Source organism: Giraffa tippelskirchi, chromosome Y, assembly GCF_054371585.1.
Source record: "Giraffa tippelskirchi isolate mGirTip1 chromosome Y, T2T-mGirTip1v1.2.pri, whole genome shotgun sequence".
In the NCBI taxonomy this organism is placed as follows: Eukaryota; Metazoa; Chordata; class Mammalia; order Artiodactyla; family Giraffidae; genus Giraffa; species Giraffa tippelskirchi.
The window spans coordinates 22,795,861-22,822,844 of NC_137290.1; the positions used below are offsets into that span (position 1 = coordinate 22,795,861).

Sequence of the window (26,984 nt, forward strand, 5' to 3'; positions counted from 1 at the left end):
TTCTCCACACCCTCTCCAGGATTTATTGTTTGTAGACGTTTGGATAGCAGCCATTCTGACTGGTGTGAGATGGTACCTCATTATGGTTTTGCTTTGCATTTCTCTGATAATGAGTGATGTTAAACATCTTTTCAAGAGTTTGTTAGCCATCTGTATGTCTTCTTTGGAGAAATGTCTGTTTAGTTCTTTGGCCCCTTTTTTGATTGGCTCGCTTATTTTTCTGGAATTGAGCTGCAGGCGTTGCTTGTATAGTTTTGAGATTAATTCATTGTCAATTGCTTCGTTTGCTATAATCTTGGCCCATTCTGAAGGCAGTCTTCTTCCCTTGCTTATAGTTTCCTTCACTGTGCAAAAGCTTTTCAGTTTATTTAGGTCCCATTGGCGTATGTTTGCTTTAATTTCCATTACTCTGGGAGGTGGGTCATAGAGGATCCTGCTGTGATTTCTGTCAGAAAGTGTTTTGCCTGTGTTTTCCTCTAGGGGTTTTCTACTTTGTGGTCTTACATTTAGATCTTTAATCCATTTTGAATTTATTTTTGTGTACGGTGCTAGAAAGTGTTCTAGTTTCCCTCTTGTACAAGTGGTTGACCAGTTTTCCCAGCACAACTTGTTAAAGAGATTGTCTTGTCTTCATTGTATATTCTTGCCTCCTCTATCAAAGATAAAGTGTCCATAGGTACGTGGCTTGGACCTCTGGGCTTGCAATTTTGATCCATTTATCTATATTTCTGTCTTTGTGCTAGAACCACGCTGTCTTGATGACTGTAGCTTTGTAGCATAGCCTGAAATCAGGCAGGGTGATTCCTCCAGGTCCATTCTTCTTTCTCAAGATTGCTTTGGCTATTCGAGGTTTTTTGTAATTCCATACAAATTGTGAAATTATTTCTTCTATTTCCCTGAAAAATACCGTTGGTGGCTTGATAGGGATTGCATTGAATCTATAGATTGCTTTGGGTAGTATACTCATTTTCACTATATTGATTCTTTCACTCCATGAACATGGTATATTCCTCCATCTATTTGTGTCCTCTTTGACTTCTTTCACCAGTGTTTTATAGTTTTCTATATGTATATATAGGTCTTTTGTTTCTTTAGGTAGATATATTCCTCAGTATTTTATTGTTTTCATTGGAGTGGTGAATGGAATGGTTTCTTTAAGTTTTCTTTCAGTTTTCTCCTTGTTAGTGTATAGGAATGCAAGGGATTTCTGCGTGTTCATTTTGTTTCCTGCAACTTTACTATATTCATTGATTAGCTCTAGTAATTTTCTGGTGGAGTGTTTAGGATTTTCTCTGTAGAAGATCATGGCATCTGCAAACAGTGAGTGTTTTACTTCTACTTTTCCAATCCGGGTTCCTTTTATTTCTTTTTCTGCTCTGATCGCTGTGGCCAAAACTCCCAAAACTATGTTGAATAGGAGTGGTGAGAGTGGGCACCATTGTACTGATCCTTACTTTAGGGGCATTGCTTTCAATTTTTCACCATTGAGGATAATGTTTGCTGTGGGTTTGTCGTATATATCTTTTATTATGTTGAGATTTGTTCCTTCTATGCCTGCTTTCTGGAGGGTTTTGGTGATAAATGGATGTTGAATTTTGTCCAAGGGTTTCTCTGCATCTATTGAGATAATCACATGATTTTTATTTTTCAATTTGTTAATGTGGTGTATTATGTTGATTAGTTTGTGGATATTGAAGAATCCTTGCCTCCCTGGGATAAAGCCCACTTGGTCATGATGTATGATCGTTTTAATATGTTGTTGGATTCTGCTTGCTAGAATTTTGTAAAGGATTTTTGCATCTATGTTCATCAGTGATATTGCCCCGTGGTTATATTTATTTATTTATTTATTTATTTATTTATTTATTTTCGTGGCATCTTTGTCTGGTTTTGGTATTAGGGTGATGGTGGCCTCATAGAATGAGTTTGGAAGTTTCCCCTCCTCTGCAATTTCCTGGAAGCATTTGAGTATGATAGGTATTAGCTCTTCTCTCGATTTTTGGTAGAATCCAGCTGTGAAGCCGTCTGGTCCTGGGCTTCTGTTTGCTGGAAGATTACTGATTACCCTTTCAATTTCCGTGCTTGTGATGGGTTTGTTAGGATTTTGTTTTTCTTCCTGGTTCAGTTTTCAGAAGTGGTACTTTTCTAAGAATTTGCCCACTTCTTCCAAGTTGTCCATTTTATTGGCATATAGTGGTTGATAGTAGTCTCTTATGATCCTTTGTATTTCTGTGTTGTCTGTTGTGAACTCTCCATTTTCATTTCTAATTTTGTTGATTTGATTCTTCTCCCTTTGTTTCTTGATGAGTCCGGCTAATGGTTTGTCAATTTTATATATCTTCTCAAAGAACCAGCTTTTAGCTTTGTTGATTTTTGCTCCGGTCTCATTTGTTGCTTTTACATTTATTTCTGCTCTGTTATATGATTTCTTTCCTTCTACTAAGCCTGGGTTCTTGAATTCTTCCTTCTCTAGTTGCTTTAGGTGTAGAGTTAGGTTATTTGTTTGACTTGGTTCTTCTTTCTTGAGGTAAGCCGCTTTTGCTATGAACCTTCGCCTTTGCACTCATTCTACAGCGTCCCATAGGTTTTGGGTTGTTGTGTTTTCATTTTCATTTGTTTCTATGCATATTTTGATATCTTTTTGGATTTCCTCTGCGATTTGTTGCTTATTTAGCAGCGTGGTATTCAGCCTTCATATGTTTGAATTTTAAGTAGTGTTTCTCTTGCAGTTGACATCTAGTCTCAGTGTACTGTGGTCAGAAAATATGCTTGGAATGATTTCAAGGTTTTTTGAATCTACCAAGGCTGGACTTATGGCTGACGATGTGATCAGTCCTGGAGAAGTTTCCATATGTACTTGAGAAAAAGGTGAAACCCATTGTTTGGTCAGAAATTATGCTTGGAATGATTTCAAGTTTTTTTGAATCTACCAAAGCTGTACTTATGGCCGAGGATGTGATCTGTCCTGGAGAAGTTTCCATACGTACTTGAGTAAAAGGTGAAACCCATTGTTTGGTCAGAAATTATGCTTGGAATGATTTCAAGGTTTTTTGAATCTACCAAAGGTGGACTTATGGCCGAGTATGTGATCTGTCCTGGAGAAGTTCCCATACGGACTTGAGTAAAAGTTGAAACCCATTGTTTTGTGGTGAAACGTCGTATCGATATCAATTATGTCTAACTGGTCCATAGTATCATTTAAAGTTTGTATTTCCTTGTTAATTTTCTGTTTACTTGATCTATCCATAGGTGTGAGTTGGGTAGTAAAGTCTTCCACTATGACTGTGTTATCGTTAATTTCTCTTTCATGCTTGTTAGCCTTTGCCTTACATATTGTGGTTCTCCTATGTTGGGTGCGTATGTATTTATAATCGTTATATCTTCTTCTCGGATTGATGTTTTGATCATTATGTAGTGTCCCTCTTTGTGTCTTTTCACAGGCTTTATTTTAAAGTCTATTGTGTCTGATATGTGTATTGCTACTCCTGCTTTCTTCTGGTCTGGATTTGCTTGGAATACCTTTTTTCCAGCCCTTCACTTTCAGTCTGTACGTGCCCCTTGTTTGGAGGTGGGTCTGCTGGAGACAACATCAACTGTGGTCTTGTTTGTGTATCCTTTCAGCTAGGCTTTACCTTTTGGTTGGGGCACTCGACCCATTTACATTTAAGGTAACTGTTGATAAGTATGATCCTGTTGCCATTTGATTTGCTGTTTGGGGTTCGAGTTTGTACAACCTTTCTGTGTTTCCTGCCTAGAGAAGATCCTTTAGCATTTGTTGAAGAGTGAAAAGAAGAGTTGGGAATAGATGTCTCTACAGTATCTTCATTAGTCCGAGGTAATAAGAAGAAGCATGTTAAAGCAAGGGGTGATGTGGATGATCAAAACCCTGACTTTCATCCTGAAACTTGAGGACAGAGTGTATTTTCATCCTGCACAAGTTTAAATGTTCCATTCATACGAAAGCCTTCTACCATCCAGATAGCTGCTGAAACAAGTGCCCCAACTTGAAATGAATTCTCTTCTCCATCGTAAATATCAGTTAGACCACAGGAGCATACTGTGATACATCAATCTGCAGCTGCTTTAGGTGTTGTTGTTGTTGTTTTAATTGAAGAGAAATTGCTTTACAGAATTTTGCTGCATTCTGTCAGAATTCAAAATAAATCAACCATAGAGGCACATATATCCCCTCCCTCTGGGAGTACCCTCCCATCTCCCTCCCCATCCCACAATCTAGGTTGAGCATTTGTCATGGGATTTCACATAGCAGCTGCACTAAATCAAATGGCTCTAGTGAAAATTTTGCAGCTATGTCTACTTCTGTTTCTCCGTACCGCAACTTATGTCCATTACAGAACAGTTAGTTTGGACCGAGGGTGGAGCCTTCTACCTTTCCAGGTTGGTATGGTAATATGTCAGCCCATGACCGTCCTTTTCCTAAACTACAACAGTCAGGCAATTTAGTTTTCCCAGTGCCAAAGATCCCTGATACATCTGCTGCTTCTCTTTCAAGATCCACTCATCAACCATCTTCATTATTTGAAAACTGTCCTAATACAACTGATGTACCAAATGGGTGTTGGATTATGGAGGATACCAAAGTGTAAAATTAATGTTGGGAGATGTCAACAAATTCCTACAATTCTCTTATTTGAAGAAAAAAGTTACATATTCATCTTCATAGGGCCAATTTCTATTTTGGAATAATTAAGAGTAAAATGAGTCTTTCTTTCCGTGCCTGACTATTTTACTCTGCATAATATAAACACTTCTGTGCAAGGTCATAAAATAAACACTACACTTGCTTTCACTGAAACCCACAGTCAGTTGATTGACTTCATTGCATAGAAGTGAGCAGACCCATGTTTGGTTTGGTAACAGTCCTGAATGTTAAGAATATGTGTATAGAAGGGTGATCAATCACTTTTATTTCAGGAACCAAGTAGACTTATTGATGTGATTTTTCTGTGTAAGAATTCTTTAGCAATGACATTTTGCAGGTTTCATGTTTTTGGTTACTGTTTATGCAAGCAGCCTTTATTTTAAGTTGATGTAGAAGTAAACACTGGTTGAACATTGCCCTTCAATTGCTAGAAGACCAGTGACCTTATGATGTCAGCGCTACTCTTCAATGGCTAGGAGACCAGTGACTTTGTGATGTCACAGCTTTTTGACTTTGAGAACCATGCTGATGGTCTTGAGAGTTTATCTCTGTACGCCAGCCAAGCAGCATTTGAAGTTGGAGTGTGTAAAGTCAGACAAATGAGAAAAGTATCTGAAGAAAGATCTCTCTGAGATGGCACACATTCCTTCAGAAATTCAAGATGTGCCTCGTAGAGATGCATCAAGTGGTTCCAAAACCTCCATTGGATCGTCTTCGTGTGATTACACACTTACTGGGGACTCAGTTTTGAGATCTATGATTGAAGAATATGCTTTTCAGGCTTTGTCTAAGGAAGCTGGGATAAAAAGGCCACACTACACATTTTCTGTCTCTGAAACAAATGAGTGGAATGATTTTCTTTCCCTCACTTTTCCACAAAAAATCTGGACTATAGTTGAAAGTGATCAGTTTGAATCTATTTGGTGGGATGAGAGTGGCACTTCTATAGTGATCAACGAAGAACACTTCAAGAAAGAAGTCTTGGAAAGAAAGGCCCCTTTCAGAATATTTGAAACTGATAGTATGAAAAGTTTAGTTAGCCAGCTTAAACTTTATGGGTTTAGTAAAAAGCGACAAACTTTTCAAAGATCTGCTTCAATCCCTGACTTTCTGGAAGAAGAAAACAATGTCTCTGTTTTGAGCAAGGTAATCCAAAATTTCCACTTACTGTCAATATGTAAGATTAAGTCATGTGACTTAGAAAGCATGTTCACATATGTAGCAAAAACCGAATTTAAAATTGAGGTAGCAAACTGTTGAACACGTTTTATTTTTTGAAGTTGAGAACAGCTGGAGGTTAAAATATTTGATACTTAATACACTCTCCTAGCAACTTGAAATCAGATACATATCCTCAAGCTACTTTAAGTGGTATTTACTGTATATATACAACATATTTTTTAGTTGAGGAGCATACTTGTTTCTAACATGTAAGGTGTTAAAACTACTAATGGAGGTGTTGTCATTGATTCTATTTAATTGGCATCATTAAAGGAATACATTTTTATAGTTTAACTTTGCTTGTCAGTTTTACCTTCGTTTATAAAAAACTAAATAATTGTATCCTTTGATTTTAGTTACAGATCTACCATAATCCAAATTTCAAAAGAGGCTATCCCCAACTTTTAGGAAGAATGAAAAGAAGAGTTGGGATTAGCAATGTGTTTCCGAAATCTTCACTAGTTCCAGATTACGAGAAGAAGCATGTTAAAGCAAGGGTCAACAGAGATGATCGTAACTCTGGTTTTCATGCTCAAACTAGTGGAGAGAGTCCATTTTCAGCTTCCACCAGTTTAAGTGTACCTTTCCCACAAAAGACTTATACCAGCCAGATAGTCCCTAAAACAAGCGCCCTATTTCCACTTGACTTTCCTTCCCCATCAATATCAGTTAGACAAAGAGAACAGAACGTGGTAGATCAACCTGCTGTTTTAAACCAGTTGAGCATTTTTAATTGGCACTTCCATAGCACCTACACTCAAGTAAATGGCCACGTTGAGGACTTTGCTACTACCGCTACATCTACTTCTCAGAACCACATCGTATCTCCATTATGGAGCAGTTCTTTTGGACTGATGGTGGAGCCTTCTTCATTTCCAGACAGGTATAGCGATATGTCAGCCCATGACAGTCCTCTTCCTAACCAGCAACAGAGAGGCAACTCAAGGTCCCCAGTGCCAACGATCGCTTATACACCCACCTCCTCTCTTTCCAGTCAATTCATCAACGATATTCCTTATGTGAAAACCATGCTAATTAAAACTGACCTATCAAATAAGTATCAGCTTATGGAACCTAATGAAGATTAAAATTTACGTTGGGAGATGTCAACAAATACCTACAATTCTTGTATTTGAACAATAAAGTTACACGTTCCTCTGCACAGTTTTGTTTTCTATTTTGAAACAATGAAGAGTAAATTAAGGCTTTATTTCAATGTCTGGCTATTTCTCTGCACTCTTTTATAAACTCTTCAGTTCAAGAAAACATCCGTTAGGCATCCTAGGTAAATGGCACCTAGCCTATTGTTTCTAAGCAAGAAAATGAGAACAAAGGGAAAAGAGGTAATGGATGTAAAGTGATTTGGGAAATCATCCCTGCTGAAATGAATGGGTGTCTAAATGAGGATGGTACGGGTGAAGGAACACATACAATTAAAATCAAAACAAGTGCACCTACACAGTACGAACCTTAGTGCATTCACAGTTACATGATATTCTATTACGTATCGGTAGAGTCTTAAGCTAGAGAAGGAAATGGTGCCCCGCTCCAGTATTCTTGCCTGGAGAATTCCGTGGAAAGGGGCTCCTGGTGGGCTGCTGTCCATAGGGTCGCACAGAGTTGCACACAACTGAAGTGACTTAGCAGCAGCAGAGTCTTAAGACATTAGACAGGAGATTGTCTTCATTCTAGAAATTCATTTCATACTTGAAAATATAAATATTGTAGCATGTCCAAAATTAAGATAACCGTTATACCATCACTGTGATGCCAACGATTACAGGACATAATCAGTGACTGGACCATGGCCAGCACAAGATAGGTATTTTACAAGTGGTACTGTATAGGGTCATCTTAGCTCTGCTCTCCTTAAGGCGCACCTTTATTTCCTGCCACCATGATTCCACCCTATATTTCCTAATGCATATTTAGATTTTGCTTATCTGTTCCCTCAGAGACAAAATAAATTCCTCTGGTGATTGCAGCACCTCAGGATGGTTAACAAGTTCTTTGAAGACATGATATTTGTTTTCCGTAGTAGTTTCAGTACCATTCTCTTACAGCGTGCTTCTGGAGCTACAATCACACACACTGCTTTCAGATGTGCTAAGCCCCTTCTCACAACTTTGACTCAACTCTTTCTTGGGGTTGGAAGGAACCTCTGTTCGCCCTCCTACCAAGGTGAGCACGGATGTCAGGTCTTCAATGTGTTTTGGGTCTACCCTCTTTTCTTTATGTATCTTTCACATCAGCTAAAACGTGTGCTTACTGAATTATCAACAAGGAAATGTAATCACGAATCGAATGCTATATACATTACTCAACAACATCCTATAACCTGCACTATTATCATAATTGACCTTTCCTACTTACTGAGAATCTTTTCCCGGTTGATAAATATATATCTTATATGTTCATGAATGTCAAATGTGGGAATTCAAATTATAAAATAATTGCTGCTCTCATGAAGTTTACAGTCTATAACAACCCATACCAGTCATGTTGTTTCAGGCCCCAGTTCCCTAAAATTCAGTAGTAGTTATAGAGATATTTATGGAAAAAACAAACAAACAAAAAAGAATCATTCATTTTAATTCTCTAGAAAAGTCATGGAGTAAGGAGGGATCAAAATCAATGGCTGATCCTTCACATAGTTCACAATGAAATAAGATGAGCAGAGTGTCTGCCAGTTGGACCCCCCAGACTGTCATGAACACTACCTAGAAATCTTGGCAATCTCCACTTTGTGGCCATTTCTTTAGACAGTGGTGGCAATATCAAGTCATGGCCCTGTTTTGGTATGGTAACCCACATAGGACAACACCAAGTTAAGTTCACCGTTCTCATGTTTGGGGCTAATGCAGAGTGAAAGCTGTGGGCTATTTGTGTAGATAAGGGAGGTGTCCAAACAGCACACGCTTTTTCTTTCACTGAAAACTTTCATTAAATTTGGCTGAGAACACTATACTTTAGAGAGGTAAGCATTTTGCAGCAATTGTAAGAGTTATTGAAATCGGTGTCCTTAGTTATCCTTTCAAGCGCAAAGTCCAATGGTCTGGTTTTCGATTTCAGGCATCTTACTATGGAGCCAAATTTGCATGCTTTGAGAAATAGCACCTTAAAAGCAATCACATCTTCTATTTCATTGCCGTGTACTGATTATTCCTGCTCACTCCCTTTGATCTTCTTTTCCTGTTCTGCTTTGAGGGGCAGGTCCTTCTCAAAAAGAATAGGATTAATTCCCTTAGTGCTCTGTGGTAACTTGGAAAAGGCATGGATAAGGACATGCAATATATTATGTGGGAAAGCTACTGTTTTTGTTCCCTCCTGAAAACATAGTATTAAATTGTACCTCAATTGTCCTACCACGGGAAGCCTGGTTACATGATGCATTACCTTGGTGATCAATTCCCATATGGCTTTAACATATCAGTACCTTTAATTCTCAAAAGCTTATAGAGAAAGTATCTCAATACAGTAGGGAAATATTATACATGAGTTCAGTGTTCTTTCCCATACTTATTTATTTTATAATTTGTGCCTAAAATAGTAAAAGTGAGAACAACAATTCAAGTGAGTTAACGCAGTGAGTTAAACACAGAAGATTGAGACAAGAAGTAGAAAAATTGATGGAAGAAGATCAGAGGATGAAATTGGATGCTTATAATGGAACAAGCAAATGTGTAACTGCAGGGCCTAAATAGCTCAATATGACTTCACTATTGTTACCCTACAAATTATTTTCATTTTAGCAAATCACAGAATAGTCTTACATGCAAAGTATTTTAAGATCCCATGGAATGCACAACAAAGGTATATCTTTTAAAGCATTCTGATTTAAAATGTCGCTAGAGACATATCATTTAAGTAGAAAATGATTTCCAAAATTAAGCCTAGAGACAAGTATCAGAGAAACTTTGGGAAGTTCATAGGTGTCCTCCAGTGAGTCCTTGGGTTTTCTTTTCTTTTTGTAATTGTGTTTAAGCATACAAGATCATGACTGTGCTTGCGTGTGTGTGCATCAGATTAAGAATGTGTTTGTGAGTGTATGTCTGGGCTCTCTTTTGGACTTTTATGTTAGAAACTTCAGCTGAAGAAACAGTTCATTCAAAAATACAGCCAGGCACAAATTAAACTGCCCATTCAAAACTCTTCTTTCTCTTTTCAAAGTGCAAGACAAACGGATGCGTCAAAGGTTGAAAGCATTTCAATAATAACCAAGCTACTCCGCCCAAACATAGTTAAAAACTATGGTACTCTCCCAATCAACCCAGCAAAAGATGCGAGGGACCTTAGGTATCTACATCTGGCAATAACAAAACACCCACCCTCTAATACGGCAGTACTCAAGAAGGCCATGTAGAGGCCTGGAGTTTCAACCAGGCCTTCCTCTTATAGGATACGACCTTCCTATAGGAGGCTGCACACTCACCAGTAATGAACACTCTTAGGCATCAAATGAAACTAAGGACGAATCCTGGAATTCTCTTCCCACATGGTGGAAGTCCCCTTCCCCCTTCCCAAGTGGATGTGATAGACAGTTAAAATAAAAGGAAGTTATAACATGGCTCACATTCTTCTTACATAATACCTGAAATGTCCAAGCCCCACCACACTACTAAGCAGCTGACTATACAGGTCTTCTGGTCTCAAATCTGTGTGACAATCATCACATGAGAATTTTATGAATATTTGAGATGCATTGATAGTGTGGATCTGTAAAGCTAAACGTCTTTGAGATCTGACTCAAATAGGAAAACTGTGTACTCCCTGTCTTCAGTTATATGGGGATTTCACATGCATTCACACACTTCCACAATGCTCAACCTTCATCTGAAGACAAAAACTGTGACATTAAGAGAAGAGGAATGGTCTATTCACAGAGAAGGCCAGCGGTAAAGTCAAAATGGATCCAGTTTCCTGCCTACATCCCTGCTCAGTAATGTAACCGCTTGTAAGCATTCCTAAGGGCGACTAGGATACACAAGTCAAAGATGCTTCTCCCAGGATTACAGAGTTGGATTGAGAACTGTAAGTTTGTTTACCTCTCATCCCATTCTTAAGATCACAAACCATAACTGTTAACCCATCAGAAGATGGGCAGCTCTAGCACATATTTAGAGACAATGCCTGCTTCTGCCTAAGACCAAGGTTGTAGATCCAAGTGGCATATAGGGTACGGTTTCCATCTCAGGATACCACATGACTCCCCAGGGATTCTCCTTCTCTGGAAAGCTCTCAAGAGATGTTGTGAGAAGAATATTTTGAGGGTGGAAAACAAGGAAACCGACAAGAGTTGTGTTCTTTCTAATTGTCCTCAGTCTCACTTTTCATCCCATGTATAATGACAAAGTCTCCCAAGCACTGCCAATACCAATTTTTTGATGTTCTTCAGCCACTCAGTCTTGTCTGACTCTTTGTGACTCCATGTACAGCAAGAACCCTGGGTTCCCCTGCCTTTCAAATCACCAGTTTACTCAAACCCATGACTTTTGAGTCAGTGATGCTTTGCAGCCATCTCACCCTCTGGCATTCCCTTCTCGTCCTTCCCTCAATCTTTCCCAGCATCAGTTTCTTCCCAGTGATTTCACTCTAGGCCCTAGATGGTCAATATATTGGCTCTTCATGGTCAGCGTCAGAACTTCCGTGAATAGTCTGAGTTGAACTCCTTCATGCTTGGCTAGTTTGAACTCCATGCTCGCAACGGAACTCTCACACATCTTCTCCAGACCCACTACTGCAAAGCATCGATATTTTGGCACTCAGTTCCTGTGGTCCTGCTCACTCCTCCATACGTTACTCCTGAAAATCAACTTTGCCCATTCAGATCTTTTTCAGTAATCACTCAGCTTATTAACATGGTGTCTAGACTGGTCGTAGCTTTTCATCCAAGTGGCAAGTGCCTTTTCGTTTCGTGGCTGAAGTCACTCCCCGCAGTGATATCAGAGGTCAAGAAAGTGAAACCTGTCACTGAGTCAATTGTATCCTATTGCTAGATCTCAAAAGGTTTGGACCACATTCCATGGTCTTATTTTTAGTGTTCGTTGGTTTGTGTTTAGATTGAGTTTTAATCCAGCTTTTCCTGTCACCTCATCAGAAGGCTCTTTAGTCCCTAGTGTTTTTCAGCCATTTGTGTGTTGTCATCTTATAACTAAGGTTATTCACACTTCTCACAGTAATTCTGTTTCCAGCTTCAAATTCTTTCAGCAGGTTATTGTCCATGGTATACTCTGCACAGAAGTCAAATAAGCTGGGTGACAATATATAGCCTTGATGTATTTCCTTCCCTATTTTGTACCAGTCCGTTGTTCCTTCTCCAGTTCCAACTGTTGTTTCTTGACCTGCGTGCACCTTTCCCAGGAAACAGGTATGGTGGTCTTATATTCTTATCTCTTTAAGAATTTTCCACAGTTTGTTGTGACCCACACAGTCTAAGGGCTTCCCCTGTGATTCAGATGGTAAAGCGTCTGCCTGCAATGGGGGAGGCCCAGGTTCGATCGCCGGGTCTGGAAGATCCCCTGGAGAAAGAAATGGTAGGCTACAGTCCATGGGGTCGCAAAGAGTCAGACACAAATGAATGACCTCACTTTCACATGCAGTCTAAGCCATTAACAGAGACAATAAAGGAGACGTAAATGACTTTATGAAACACCCTTGCTTTTTCTATGATCCAGACTCCAATTAAGGTTTACCTATTAAGATTAAATGACTAACTACACCTGCCTGCTCGCTCTCTCTCTGTTTCAAGTTGTTGCTGCTACTGCTGCTAAGTCGCTTCAGTCGTGTCCGACCCTGTGCGACCCCAGAGACGGCAGCGTACCGGGCTCCTCCGTCCCTGGGATTCTGCAGGCAAGAACACTGGAGTGGGTTTCCATTTCCTGCTCCAATACATTTAAGTGAAAATCGAAAGTGAAGTCACCCAGTTGTGTCCGACTCTTCACGACCCCATGGACTGAAGCCTACCAGGCTCCTACGCCCATGGGATTTTCCAGGCAAGAGTACTGGAGTGAGATGCCATTGCCTTCTCCATTTTTCAAGCTATCATCTACTAACTGTTACATTCCTTGGCACGTGCCATCTTCTTGTGGGCTCTCCTGGTGGCTCAGTTGGCAAAGCAACTGCCTGCAATCTGGAGACCTGGGTTCACTCCCTGGGTCGCGAAGATCTCCTGCAGAAGGAAATGGGAACCCACACCAGTACGCTTGCCTGGAAAGTTAGTATTAAATTATGACCATGCCCATCTCTGACCTTTGACACCCACTTGAAACAGTTAAGTTTCCAGAGCAGAAATAAGGAATCTGTGCTCCGGGAAAATGTCGGGACAATTTGACAAATAGCTAGATATTTTCAGGAACGGACTTTTTGAGCCCAATATCTGTATCATCTTTTATCTGGAAAGGAACTATGTTTCCTCAAACTGATGACAACTCCTCATTAGCAGAAATTTCAGGAAAAATAACTCGGCTTATCTGCATGTTCGAAGTCAATGTTGTACCAGTTATGTGTGTATGCACGAAAGCTCCCATTAAACAGATAAATTCACATCAACTAAAGTTTGTTGCTTTACTGGCATGCATAAATGCATTACAGAGCCTGCCTAGAAAGAAAAGCAGAAGTTCTGATTGGGCAGATAATAAGAAGACGTTGAGAGCAACTCTCTTCATGGGGGCATCACAAATAATACTTCTATAAAGGCAACAGTTCCCCGAGCGCATCCAATGAATATTAGCAGACGACCTTGCTCAACTATATGGGAACAAGACATAACTGGGAAGAATGGAAGGAAGATGGGAGAAGGAGGATGAGAGGAATAGAACCAAACCTGTGTCTTGTGGTGGGAGATGGAGAAGCAGGGGATAGATTGAGGATTCAGGTAAGTCACCTGAGTAAACTTAAATTACTTTTGACTGAAAGGAAGCAAGGTGAAGAAGCTGATGAAATATAGCTTGTCTAGAGTGAGAATCAAACAGAGAATGTGTGGTGTGGTCCTACATGTCCCAAACGGCCATGCAGGTCAACCAGTGTTCATAGGGCCTGGAAGATGAAACGTGGGGTTAGAAAGCCAACCTGGGAGTGAACTGCGTTTGACTACGTAGAGATGGAGTGATGGATCTGGGATGTCAAAGTGCATAGGAAGGAATGCTTTTTGAAAAATCCCAAACTGACAGAGAAGCGGGACCTTAGGGTTCAGTCACACAGAGGAGGTAACACCATTGAATCCTCCCCCTCCCCACCCCCACCCTTTCCCACAAGCTGAGACCTACTATCAGGCAATAGAAAACAACTAGCTAGAACTAACACTCATGCTTCTGCCACCACAGGGTAGAAAACGATCCCAGTAGGGCCATAAATTTTCTGCCTGTGGTTGCAGACTCTTTGTCTATGGCATACAAAAGGGACAATAGATTTCCAATGAATGAAAATATTCAGGCTCTGGCAGCACTAAAAGCAAATAGGAGTTATCCCAGATTAGAGTCTGACCTGTCCCTACTGAAGATCCAAAGCTATTTCTGCCCTCGTTTGGGCACGCTTTCTCAAGAGGTGGAGCTGTGCTGTGGCTCGTGTTCAGGACCAGAACACTGACAGCAGCGACGCTAATAACATTCATTATACTGACCATGTTTTGCTACGCTGAGTGGCTGGTTCACTCGTTTTCTCACTTGTAGGCTTTCTCATTATTCTTGATTATTTACTGTTTTAAGATTGTTTACATCACATATTTGTTGTTTTTATTTTTTTAATAAATTTATTTATTTTAGTTGGGTGCTAATTACTTTACAATATTGTAATATTTTTTGCCATACATTGACATGAATCAGCCATGGGTTTACATGTGTTCCCCTTCCTGGACCCCCCCACCCACCCCCCTCCCCATCCCATGCCTCTGGGTCATCCCATTGCCCTGGCCCTGAGCCCTTGTCTCATGCATCAAACATGGCATGGTGTTCTGTTTCACATATGATAATATACATGTTTCAATGCTATTCTCCCAGAACGTCCCACACTCACCTTCTCCCTCAGAGTCCATAAAATTGTTCTATGCATCTGTGTCTCTTATTCTGTCTCGCATATAGGGTTATCGTTACCATCTTTCAAATTCCATATCATTTCACACCAGTCAGAATGGCTGCTATCCAAAAGTCTACAAGCAATAAATGCTGGAGAGGGTGTGGAGAAAAGGGAACCCTCTTGCACTGTTGGTGGGAATGCAAACTAGTACAGCCACTATGGAGAACAGTGTGGAGATTCCTTAAAAAACTGGGAATAGAACTGCCATATGACCCAGCAATCCCACTGCTGGGCGTATACACCCAGGAAACCAGAATTGAAAGAGACGCGTGTACCCCAGTGTTCATCGCAGCACTGTTTACAATAGCCAGGACATGGAAACAACCTAGATGTCCATCAGCAGACGAATGGATAAGGAAGCTGTGGTACATATACACAATGGAATATTACTCGGCCATTAAAAAAAATACATTTGAATCGGTTCTGCTGAGATGGATGAAACTGGAGCCCATTATACAGAGTGAAGTAAGCCAGAAAGAAAAGCAACAATACAGTATACTAATGCATATATTTATTTTTTGTATGTATATAACATGTACTTTGTTTTCCTGAATACATTTGAATCGGTTCTACTGAGATGGGTGAAACTGGAGCCCATTATACAGAGTGAAGTAAGCCAGAAAGAAAAACAACAATACAGTATACTAATGCATATATTTATTTTTTGTATGTATATAACACGTACTTTGTTTTCCTGCTTTCTGTGCCTTTTGTTGATGTCGTTTCTTGTCATGTTTGTTTTAATAGGTATATATTTCTATGTTAACTGTGATTTTCTGTTGTTCTGTGGGAAAGCTCTTGTCATTTTTGTCAGATTTCTTTCTTTATTTTTTACATGGCACTCTGCTCTAGTGTTGTTTTATGTCTTGCAAGTTATTCGCTTAGTTGTATTATTGGTTCTGTGTTCTTCCCTATTGTGATTTTTGCTTGTGTTATTTTCTTTTTTTGTTATTATTATTTTTTTCTTTGATTTTGGTTTCTTACAATTTGTCTGACTTCCTTTGTTTCCTCTGTCTAATCTTTTACTATGTGATCTTGGTTGTCTGACCAGAAGTTGGGCCTGTTCTTCTAGAGTTTCAGCACCATATCGAAGACCATAGACTACCAGAGAATTCCTGGTTCCAGCGAATATTAATTGGTGAGAGTGTCTATGAAGGCTTCCATCGCAAACTAAGAACCAATTCCACTCAAAAGGCTATATTATCCAGAGCTGATGCCTCATGCCACACAAAAAACCAGAACAGAAACACAAGCCATATCATCCACAGATGGACTGCCTAAAGTCAGACTAAACCCGTTCATACCTGCAAAAGATACCACCGTGAGAGAGAGAAGTGTCAGCTGTGGAATATAGATGCCAGAGAATATAGTTGCCAGTCGCTCCCCCTCCAAGGACACAGAAACCACTGCACCAAACTTATCCAGTCAGGGTGCATTTGGAAGCAAGAACTGCAACCCTGCACCCTGGGAAGAAAAGACCATTAACATAGTAAGATAAACAAATGTGAAGAAAGTCAAGTACGTTGCAGGCAAAGAAACAATGTTAAAACACATGAGACATAATTAAAGAGGAAATAGGATTTGTCACTGAAAAAGAATTGAGAGGAACGATAGTAAAGATGATCAAACATCTCAGAAAATAAATGTAAATCATGCAAGAAACATTTAAGAAGGGTGTGTGAATGATAGCACAATAACTGCCATATGTGTGCTGTAGGCTCATCCATGCCTTTGTACAGCAGAAGCCAGAACAACATTGGAAAATAATTATCTTCCAAATTAAAAACGAAGTATTAAAAGAAAAACAGACTTTAAATAACACAACAGACCTGGCAATCCAACTGAAACTTAAGTAGATTTCTTCAAAAAACCAGCAGAAGGCAGTTCCTTTTCAAGGGCAAATGAAATATGTCCAGATAAATCAGAAACCGGATCACAAATCAGGCCTTGGCAAATTTAAGTTAATCAAAATTTTATCAAGCTTTTTTTTTTTTTTCCTGCAATATATGTTACGATTTAAATGTCAGTCATGGTGTGTGGTGGGGACAAAACAAAAAGAAACAAACAAAAATATAAATAACATAGACAAAACAAACAAACAAACAAACACCTGAATACATTCAGTCTCATGCATATACCTCTTCATGGCCAAGAAATACACGAAAAATCAGACAGAAAAAAAAAAAATATATATATATATATATATATTCATAGAAACAAATGACAATAAAAATGCGATTGCATAAAACCTATGAAACAGGATAAAACACTAAAAGAGTAAATATTATAATAAAGGAATGTCTCAAGTAATCAACCTAACAGTACAACTGAGACAATTAGAGAAAGAAGAAGAAACAGAAAACCCAAATTAGTTTTGGGGAAAAAAAAAGTCACTGAGACTAGAAGAGGAAAACAAAAGAAAAAATATAAACAATAGCAAAGATCAATAATGCTAAAAGGGAGCTCTTGGAGAGCATAAAGAAAATACATAAATCATGAGCCAGACTCATCAACTAAAAAAGGGAGAACACTCTAATCAATAAAGTTAGACATGAGAAAGGAGACATTATAACCGATACCACAGAAACATCAAAGGATCAAAAGAGACTACAACAAACAAGTTTAAGCCAATAAAATGTAGAATCTGGAAGCCACAGACTAATTCTTCGGAACTCAAGTAAGATGAAACATAAAATATGAACACAGCATTACAAGCTCTAATATTGAAACTGTTATAAAAAATTTTCCAGTTAACAAACTCAAGGTCCAGATGGTGTCACAGATAAATTTTATGAACCATTAAGAGAAATGTTAACACATACACGTCTAAAACTCTTCCAAAATACTACAGTGGTAGGAAAATGCACAAACTCATCCTACGAGTACAGCATCACCCTGATAGAAGACCCAGAGGTAACACAGAAAAGGAAAATTATAGGCCACTATCACACAGTTGAACATAGATGCAAACATCCTCAACAAAATACTCCCAAGAAGAATCCAACAGCACATTAAAAGTATCCAACAGCTTAATTAAGTGAGGTTTTCCCCAATATGCAAACATCCTCCAGGATCTGCGTATCAGTCCATCAGATACACCATAACAAATTGAAGGATTAAAACCATATGATCACCTCAATAGATGCTGAAAAATCTTGGATGAAATTCAAAAATCATGTGTGATAAAAAACTCTCCCGAAACTGAGCATAGCAAAAATTACCTCAACATAATAAAGGCACACAGATCAAAACTACAATGAAGTATCATATCACACCATCGAGCATGGTGATCATTATAAAATCGACAACAGGGTACTTGGCTAGTGGTCCAGAAGCTAAGACAGCATGATCCTAAATCAAGGGTTCCATGTTTGATCCCTGGTCAGGAAATTAGATTCCACATGCAGCAATTAAACCCTGATGTAAACAAATGAAGAAGTAAATGTGTGTGTGTGTGTATGCATTCATATTCATAAATTAACAAATATGTGTTTACACTATACTATACATTCATAATATAGATGTTACATAAAAATAATTATATTATAAATTAACAAGTATATACACAAACACACACACACACAAATATAAATCTTAAAACAATAAATGAAGGATATGATGTGGAAGAAAGGGAACCCTTCACAGCGTTGTTAGGAATGTAAATAAATACTGACATGATACCACAGAGTATGAAAGTTCTTTAGAAAACTAGCAATAAAACTACCATATGACCCCCAAATCACATTATTAGACATATACCCAAATGAAACCACCTTTGAAGAAAAAAGGTGTATCCCAGTATCCATTTCAATACCATTTACAGTAGACAAGTTATGTAAGCAATCTGAGTGTCCATTTACTGAAGAATGGATAAAGAAGTTATGACACATGCTCAGGATGGAAACTTTCTCATGCACAAAAAGGAAAAAAAACCAATGGATTATTTCTAGAGATATGGATGGATCTAGAGCCTATTATACAGAGTGAAGTAATTCAGAAAGAAGAAGTCCAATATTGTAGATTAATGCATATATGTGGAATCTAGAAAACTGGTTCTGAAGAATCTATTTGAAGGGTGGGAAAAGAAATGCAGAGGTAAAGAACAGACTTGGACACAGAAGTGGAAGGAGATAGTGGGATGGATCGAGCAAGATGCCCAGGCACATGTATAATACCAAGTATGAAGTAGTTAGCCAGTGAGAGGCTCCTCCTCAGGACTCTGGGGTGCCCTAGGGAAGTGGATTGTGGAGTAGGAGAGGAGGCTTAAGAGCAGGTGGGAGGGCTTCTCAAAAGGGAGGCTCATGCATATATACTGATAGATGATTTACATTGTTGTACAGCAGAAAGTACCAGACATTGTAAAGCAATCACACTCCAATTTCAACTTGTTTCTTAAATTGGAAAATGGATGTCAGTCCTTGGCCAACTTGGGCAAGTAGCAAGAAATGCATCACAGTGCATAAGTCAAGTATAATGTGTACCAGTGCATATGTCAAGTAAAATCTGCACCAAAGACTGCTTTCGTATGTATAGACAAAACATAAAGCAAAAACTTAACAATTCAGAGCTAACCTAGCCAGAATAAACTCAGACTCTAGACATAAGTGTTCCTCACTTCATTTGATTGGCAATGTTTCTCAAGGGAAAGAACGGTTACCAAATGATGTCAACAATTTATAGAAACACAAATTCCTTCATGTTTTAGTACACAATAGTAAACCTTTGACATTCAGAACTATCCTAAGTAGGAAATTATAAATGTAGTTTGAAAGTTTGAAATGCTGTACAAGGATCACTTCTTTTTTAAATCCTGGAATCTGTGTGACTGACTGGGAAAAATGCACAGGCTAAAATTTGAGAATTTTGTTTTATTCATCTAGACTTTAGTCCTGAGGAGGATTTACTCCTGAGGAGCAACTTCTCAAGTATTTCTGAAAGACCATTCTGAAGAGGGAATGGAAGTGCCAGGGTGTATAAAAGTTTCACAATGATCATGGAGGCAGCATGTTCATATATTGTGGTTAATTAAAGAAAACTGGACATCTCAAGTTAATGGGTTTAGCATGATTCTACCTATGGCAAGATGCAGGAATCTGGGCTTCTTGAGATAATTTCTTCAATAGGCACTATAACTAGGGCCAGTGTCCTGTTCTTTTCTGTGTCAGAGTCACTTCTGGCAGCACAATTGGTGGCAGCTGTGGTAATTGAAGGCTTGATGATGGGCGGCCTGACTTCATCCAGAGTCCTCTCAGGGCTCACATTCAGGGATGGCTGCAATGGCTTATGACTTGATGACTGCAACATCCTTTGGTTACTGATAAGGCTGACAGCATACTTAGTTCACAGTGTGCTCTACTCTCTACACCCTCAGAAAATGTTACTGTTTGTAGTAGAGTCATATACCCCAAGACAAGCTGACTGTGGGCTTTTACCTCAACAGGACCTAAAGTGGCCTTAATATAATGAGAAAAGAGTTAATACAGGTTAATGCAAGTCCCAACGAGATAGGAAAGAGAAAGGGACATCAAATTTTCAAGAACATGGCTAGAAACTCTTCCCGATCAAGGAAGAGTAAACAGGGGAGGTTTGTGCTGCTTTCCAAACACATATGTTTATATATATAAAGATATGTGTATATATATATATCTACACTGATGTATACGCATAGACATGTTTACGTATACTATGCATATATGCATCTCTACTCATATGTGCGTGTATATATCTATATCTATATATAGATAAATATATATGTATGTATACACGTAGTTATATATCTATGTATATCTGAATATTCTCTAGAATATTCTCAAGCATAGCTTTAATATTAAGGCATAAAACAATTAAATTTTAAATTGTACCACCTATATTCTCTGACTACCAAGACATGGAGCTAAAGCTCAAAAATGGCATACATTTTTGCAAATGTGTCATTTGTGGAATATTTTAGAAGGCATTTCTAAGGAATGGTTGAGTCAATGCCTGAGTCACAAGGGAAATTAGAAAAATAATCTGAGATAAATGAAAGAGAAACCACAACATACCAGATCATTGGATTCAGCAAAAGTTCATACCTGTAGTAAATACTTACAGTGAAATATACATTGATACCTATAACAGCAAAAGTATATACCTATACCTTAAGAATACATATATATATGTATATAGATATATATGCATATGAATATAGATATATGTATATATATGTGTGTGTGTGTGTGTTTGTATTTATATATGTGTATATACATAAGTATGTATGTGTATGTATGTATATATATATGTATATATATATATATATAATATATTTATCACTAATTATTTTCCAGTTGTCACTAGTGATAAACAACCCAGCTTCTAATGCAGAAGTCATAAGAGGCACAGCTTCAATCCCTGGCTTGGGAAGATGTTCTGGAGGAAGGCATGGAAACCCACTCTTGTGTACGCACCACGAGAATCCGATGGATTGAGGGATACCCATGTGCGATAGGCTATGCGCCGAAGAGAGTCAGACAGGAGCGTAGGAACTTAGCGCATGAATATCACTGTCACTGATTGCTAATATATATAGGACACTTCTGCCTTTCATACATTGTTATTGACATGCTCAGAAAATTAATCAGTATAAGATATCAAAAATTATCTGATTCTAAATGTTTATTTATGGTTAATGATTTCGAATTCAACCTCCATTTAATGAATCTATTCAGAATTTTCAGTTTTTAAAAATTGTTTTAATCACTCTGTTCTTTTAGCCATTCGACTGTTTCACATAACTTAAGTCTTCTCCTGGCATAAATATGTGTCCATATTACCTAACAAGTGTGTTTATTTAGTATGATTACATTGCAATGGGATCTTTTTCATTTCATTTCAATAACTGGATCTTCTCTCATTTTGTTTGCTCAGTTTACCTAATATCTTCCAATTTTATTTATTTTGTTTTTGTTGATTTTTCTCTGTTTTTGAAATATGTATATAATTTTATTCCCATACTAGGCTTCATTGTTTTCCTCTTTCTCCTTGCTGTGAGTTTTGATTTCCCCCCCCCCCCCAGTTTCTGTAGGAGGCAGATATGAACTTCTTCTCAGGTTTGCAGAGCTTCCATTTTAATGTGTATATATATCTGTTGTGTCTGATGATGTGGGTATGTTGCGTTTTCATTTTCATTCACCACAGTGTATTTTCTAATTTGCCCTGTGACTTATTCTTTCAAACTTTGGTCCCTTAGGGATATGTGGTTTAATTTTCCACACAATACAATTTCCAACTTTTTTCCCATTACTGATTTCAATTTACATTTATTGGATGTCAGAAAACATATTTTGTATGATTTCAATTATTAAGAACTATTTTAAGGCTTAAGGTAAAACCTATTCTCGAAAATATTCTGGAGAATATTCTAATTGAACATGGGAGGGGTGTGTATTCTTCTGTTCTTGTTAGAAGGAATGATCTGCTCAGTGTGTTAAGTCCTCTTGGTTTATATGGTCATTTAGATTTTCTCTTCCCTCAGTGGTCTTATGTTCTTCTACTGTTATTTAGATATTTATTTTTGGAGTAATCTAAATGCTCAGTTCAGTTCAGTTCAGCCACTCAGTCGTATCCAACTCTTTGCGACCCCGTGAATCACAACACGCCAGGCTTCCCTGTCTATCACCAACTCCCGGAGTTTACCCAACTCATGACCATCGAGTCAGTGATGCCATGCAGCCATCTCATCCTCTGCCATCCCCTTCTCCTCCTGCCCCCAATCCTTCCCAGCGTCAGGGACTTTTCCAATGAATCAACTCTTTGCATGAGGTGGTCAAATCATTGGAGTTTCAGCTTCAACATCTGTCCTTCTAATGAACACCTAGGATTGATCTCCTTCAGGATGAACTGATTGGATCTCCTTGTAGTCCAAGTGACTCTCAAGAGTCTTCTTCAACACCACAGTTCAAAAATATTTCAAAAAAATACTTATGGCTAGAGATCTGCAATTTTTACACTTCATGATAGCCAAAAGGCTGAGACAATATTCAAACATTTTTAATGTTTGATTCGGGTACCTGGAACTCTTTGATGAGGTGAGCATATGCTGTATTGGATCATTAATATGAAAGGTAATATGACAAAATATATAATTAATATTGTATAATCATGTTTAATATCATTTGTCTCAAAACATTTTTAATTAAAAGACCTATGTGTCTACAATTAGTATTGCCACTAGGGCCCTTTATTGTTTATTGCTTGGATAAAATTTTCCTTGCAAACTCATTCTTAAAATGTATTCAATTCTAAGATTTGTCTCTTTCAGAGCCTATAGTTGTCATATTAAAAAAAAATTACACCATCTTCTATTATACCACATTAATGGTTATTTGTTACTACTTTAATTAAATATATTTTAGAGTGATTTTAAGAAGTAATTCTAGAGACTTTGATTGTCATTGTTCAGTCACTCTGTTGTCTCCAACTCTTTTGTGACTCCATGGACTGTAGCACAAAAGGCCTCCCTGTCTTTCACTCTCTCCCAGAGTTTGTTCAAACACATGTGGCCATTGCATTGCTGATACCGTCCAACCATCTCATCTTCTATTCCTCCCTTCTGCTCCTGTCATCAGTCTTTCCAAGCATCATGGTCTTTTCCAGTGAGTTTGCTCTTTGCATCAGTTGGCCACAATGGTGATGTTTCAGCTTCATCATTAGTCCTTCAAGTGAATACTCAGGGGTAATCTCCCTTAACATTGATTGGCTTCATCTGCTTGCAGTTCAAGGGACCCCTAAGGGTCTTCTACAGCAGTACAGTTGGGAGGCATCAATTCTTCATCTCTCAGGCTTCTTTACACTCCAGCGCTCACATCAGCACATGACTACTGGATAAACAATAGGGGTTTATTAAGTGGGGAACTTTGTTAGTTACGTGAATGTCTCTTCTTTTTAATGCAATATCTAGGTTTACATAGCTTTTCTTCCAAGAAGGAAGTGTCTTTTAATTTGATGACTGCAGTCACCATTCACAGTGATTTTAGAGCCCAGGAAAATTAAGTCTGTCACTGATTCCAGGTTTCACCCTTCTCTTTGCCAAGTAGTAATGGGACAATATGCGGTGATCTTAGTTTTTTGAATGTCGAAGTTTCAGCAAGGTATTTCACCCTCCTCATTCAAACTCAAGAGGCTGTTTACTCCCTCTTCAATTTTCTTTTTAGAGTGGTACTGTCTATATCTGAGATTGGTGAGGTTTCTGCCAGCTACCTTGATTCCAGTTTGTGATCCATCCAGCCTGATATTTTGTATAGTATTCTCTGCATATATATTTCATATAAACAGAATCTAAAGCTTAAGCACACTCCTTTCTCAGTTTTGAACTAGCCAATTGTTCCATGTCTGGTTCAAGCTCTTGTGTCTTGACCCAAGTACACATTTCTCATGTTAAGAAGGTCTGATAATAATCACAGTCCATTATGATCCACAGTCAATGGCTTTAGTGCAGTCAATGAGGCAGATGCAATTTTTTTCCTGAAATTTCCTTGCTTTCTCTAGGATCCAGTGAATGTTGGAATTTTTTTTTGTCTGGTTCATCTAGCTTTTCCAAATCTAGGTTGCACATCTGCAAATTATTGGTTCATGTACTGCTGGAGGATGTTGAGTATTATGTTACTAATACATGAAAGAAGCACAATTGTATGGTAGTTTGAACATACTTTGGCATTGTCCTTTGTTATTGGAATTAAAACTGACCTATTCCACACTCGTTGCCAATGATGAATTTTCCCAACCTGATGACATATGAAGTAAGTGGCCGATTTAACAGTTTCGTGGTAATGAATTCTCACAGCTTTTGGTTCAAATGTTGATTTATCCTTCATATCTGAATGTCATCCTTATTAGATTTAGGTTTGACTCTTTCATCACTTTAAGTATGTGAAACTATTTTGTCCTGGTGTGAAGAGGAAAGAGCAGCTGGTATCCTTATGTGAATCTACCTGTATGTTATTTATTTGTTTTCCCTTGTGGCCTTGATGTTTACTTCTTGTGTTTCTTTTTCTTAGTTAAATAAATATGCCTTGTGGATTGTTTCACGTTGAGTATATCACCTTTTAGATATTCTGGGATATTGGGACATAGAGAAATATCTTTCCCCCATCTAAGGGAGGTTTTCAAATTTTATCTCAAAAATTTCCTCAAAGCAGTTATTTTTCTTTCTTGCTTATTTGTTTTGATGTTCTCCATCCAGACAGCTCTGAATCTAATGGTGGGACATTTAACATTGTTCCAGAAGTCTCAGAGATTTCCCTCACTGCTTTCATTTTCCCCACTCTATTTCATTGATTTCTACCATTCTACCTTCCATCTAGCTAGTCCTTTCTGCTCTCTGTTCTTCTACTGTCATTCCCTGCAGAGTATTTGTTTTAATCTCTGTTTCCTTCGATGATTACTGATTGATACTTTATTTCTTCTGTATCGTTGTTAAATATTCTTAGATCTTCTCAATCCATGTGTTCAGTGTATTTACAGGCAACTCCACTTGTTTTTCTAGATTTTAGGTCATCCTTACAATTATTATTCTGATTTTTTTTTCAGGAAGAATTCCTTCTCTTTTATTTATTTATGTATTTATTTTATTTGTTTATTTTGGTTTGGTGGTGCTTTATCATGGACCTTCACCTTCTGCATATTTTTCATTCTTTCATTCTGCTTAGATTGCTGTGGTCAGGGTCCCTTTTCTGCAGGCTGGAGGGTTTTGGCTACTCGTTGTTGTGCAGTCTGCTGCTGTGTTTGGGGTTTGCCCCAGTGACTTGTCAATATTTAATGAATTGGGAAATGCGTGTCTGTGCTCTGGTGAGTGGAGCTGTATCTCCTCTCTCTGGACTGCAATGAGAGGTTCAATAATGTGTTTCGGTTCTCTTTGTGTTTGGTATGGCTTTGGACAGCCCAGTTTTTTAGAGTACTGGAATGGGTTGCCATTTCCTTCTCCAGGGGATCTTCCCCACTTGGGGATCAAACCCAGGTCTCCTGCATTGCAGGCAGATGCTTTATTCTCTGAGCCACCAGGGAAGCCCCCCAGTTTTTAATATTCATTGCTCTGTTCCTGCTTTCCTGGAGATTAGGTGTGGGATCTCTTGCATTGAACTTGCTGGCTTGTGTATTTATTTTGGTTTCCATGTAGGCATGGATACTTTTGGGTGTGTGATTGTCTCTTAATGTTCCTTGGTAACAGGCGTCTGACGATGAACACAGTTCTGGAATTGATATCTTCATCTTAGCTTTCAGTTCCCTGTTACACTAACATCAAGAATTCTACATCCACACAGCACAAAAGATCAAACCCCAAGCTTAATTGTTAAACAGCTCTCCACACCCAGAAAGAGCCAAAGGGATTCAGAGTCATGAAGAGAAGAAAAAATAGACGTGGGAGATGTAGGTGCCTAGGAGGAGAAAAGGAAAAGTCAAAATAGGTGAGACAGACGGCTCAGGTGTTAAATCCCTAAGTGAAAATAGATTCCAAATATTAGATTCCTAACACATTTCAACAAGCAAAATTAAAAACCTATAATAGAGATTAGACTCCTCTAAATATTGTAAAACTTATGGATCCAAAATCATTTTCAAAGATAGTATATATATATATATATATATATATATATATATATATAAATTTGAAAAGATACATTTTCATTTTTTAGAAAGGAGATAGTAGTTCATAGAAATGAAATAAAGTAATTCCAAAGAATAGCAAGGAGAGATAAGAAAGCCGTCCTCCATGATCAATGCAAAGAAATAGAGGAAAACAACATATTGGGAAAAACTAGAGATGGCATCAAGAAAATTAGAGATACCAAGGGAACATTTCATGCAAAGATGGGCTCAATAAAGGACAGAAATTGTATGGACCTAACAGAAACAGAAGATATTAGGAAGAGGTGGCAAGAATACACAGAAGAACTGTACAAAAAAGATCTTCACGACCCAGATAACCACGATGATGTGATCACTCACCTAGAGCCACGCATCCTGGAATGTGAAGTCAAGTGGGCCTTAGAAAACA

The 26,984-nt window shown here is 38.3% G+C and overlaps 1 protein-coding gene across 1 annotated transcript in view; it reads left to right on the top strand.

The window, feature by feature from the left end:
- The window catches only part of LOC145537739 (heat shock transcription factor, Y-linked-like), a 75,871-nt gene extending 53,855 nt beyond the window's left edge, over positions 1–22,016 (top strand). The window contains exons 2-4 of the mRNA XM_081568563.1: positions 5,316–5,809; positions 6,241–6,903; positions 22,008–22,016. Coding sequence (XP_081424689.1) covers positions 5,316–5,809; positions 6,241–6,903; positions 22,008–22,016 — 1,166 coding nt within the window. The remainder of the gene's footprint in view (positions 1–5,315; positions 5,810–6,240; positions 6,904–22,007) is intronic.
- Positions 22,017–26,984: the final 4,968 nt, after the last annotated feature.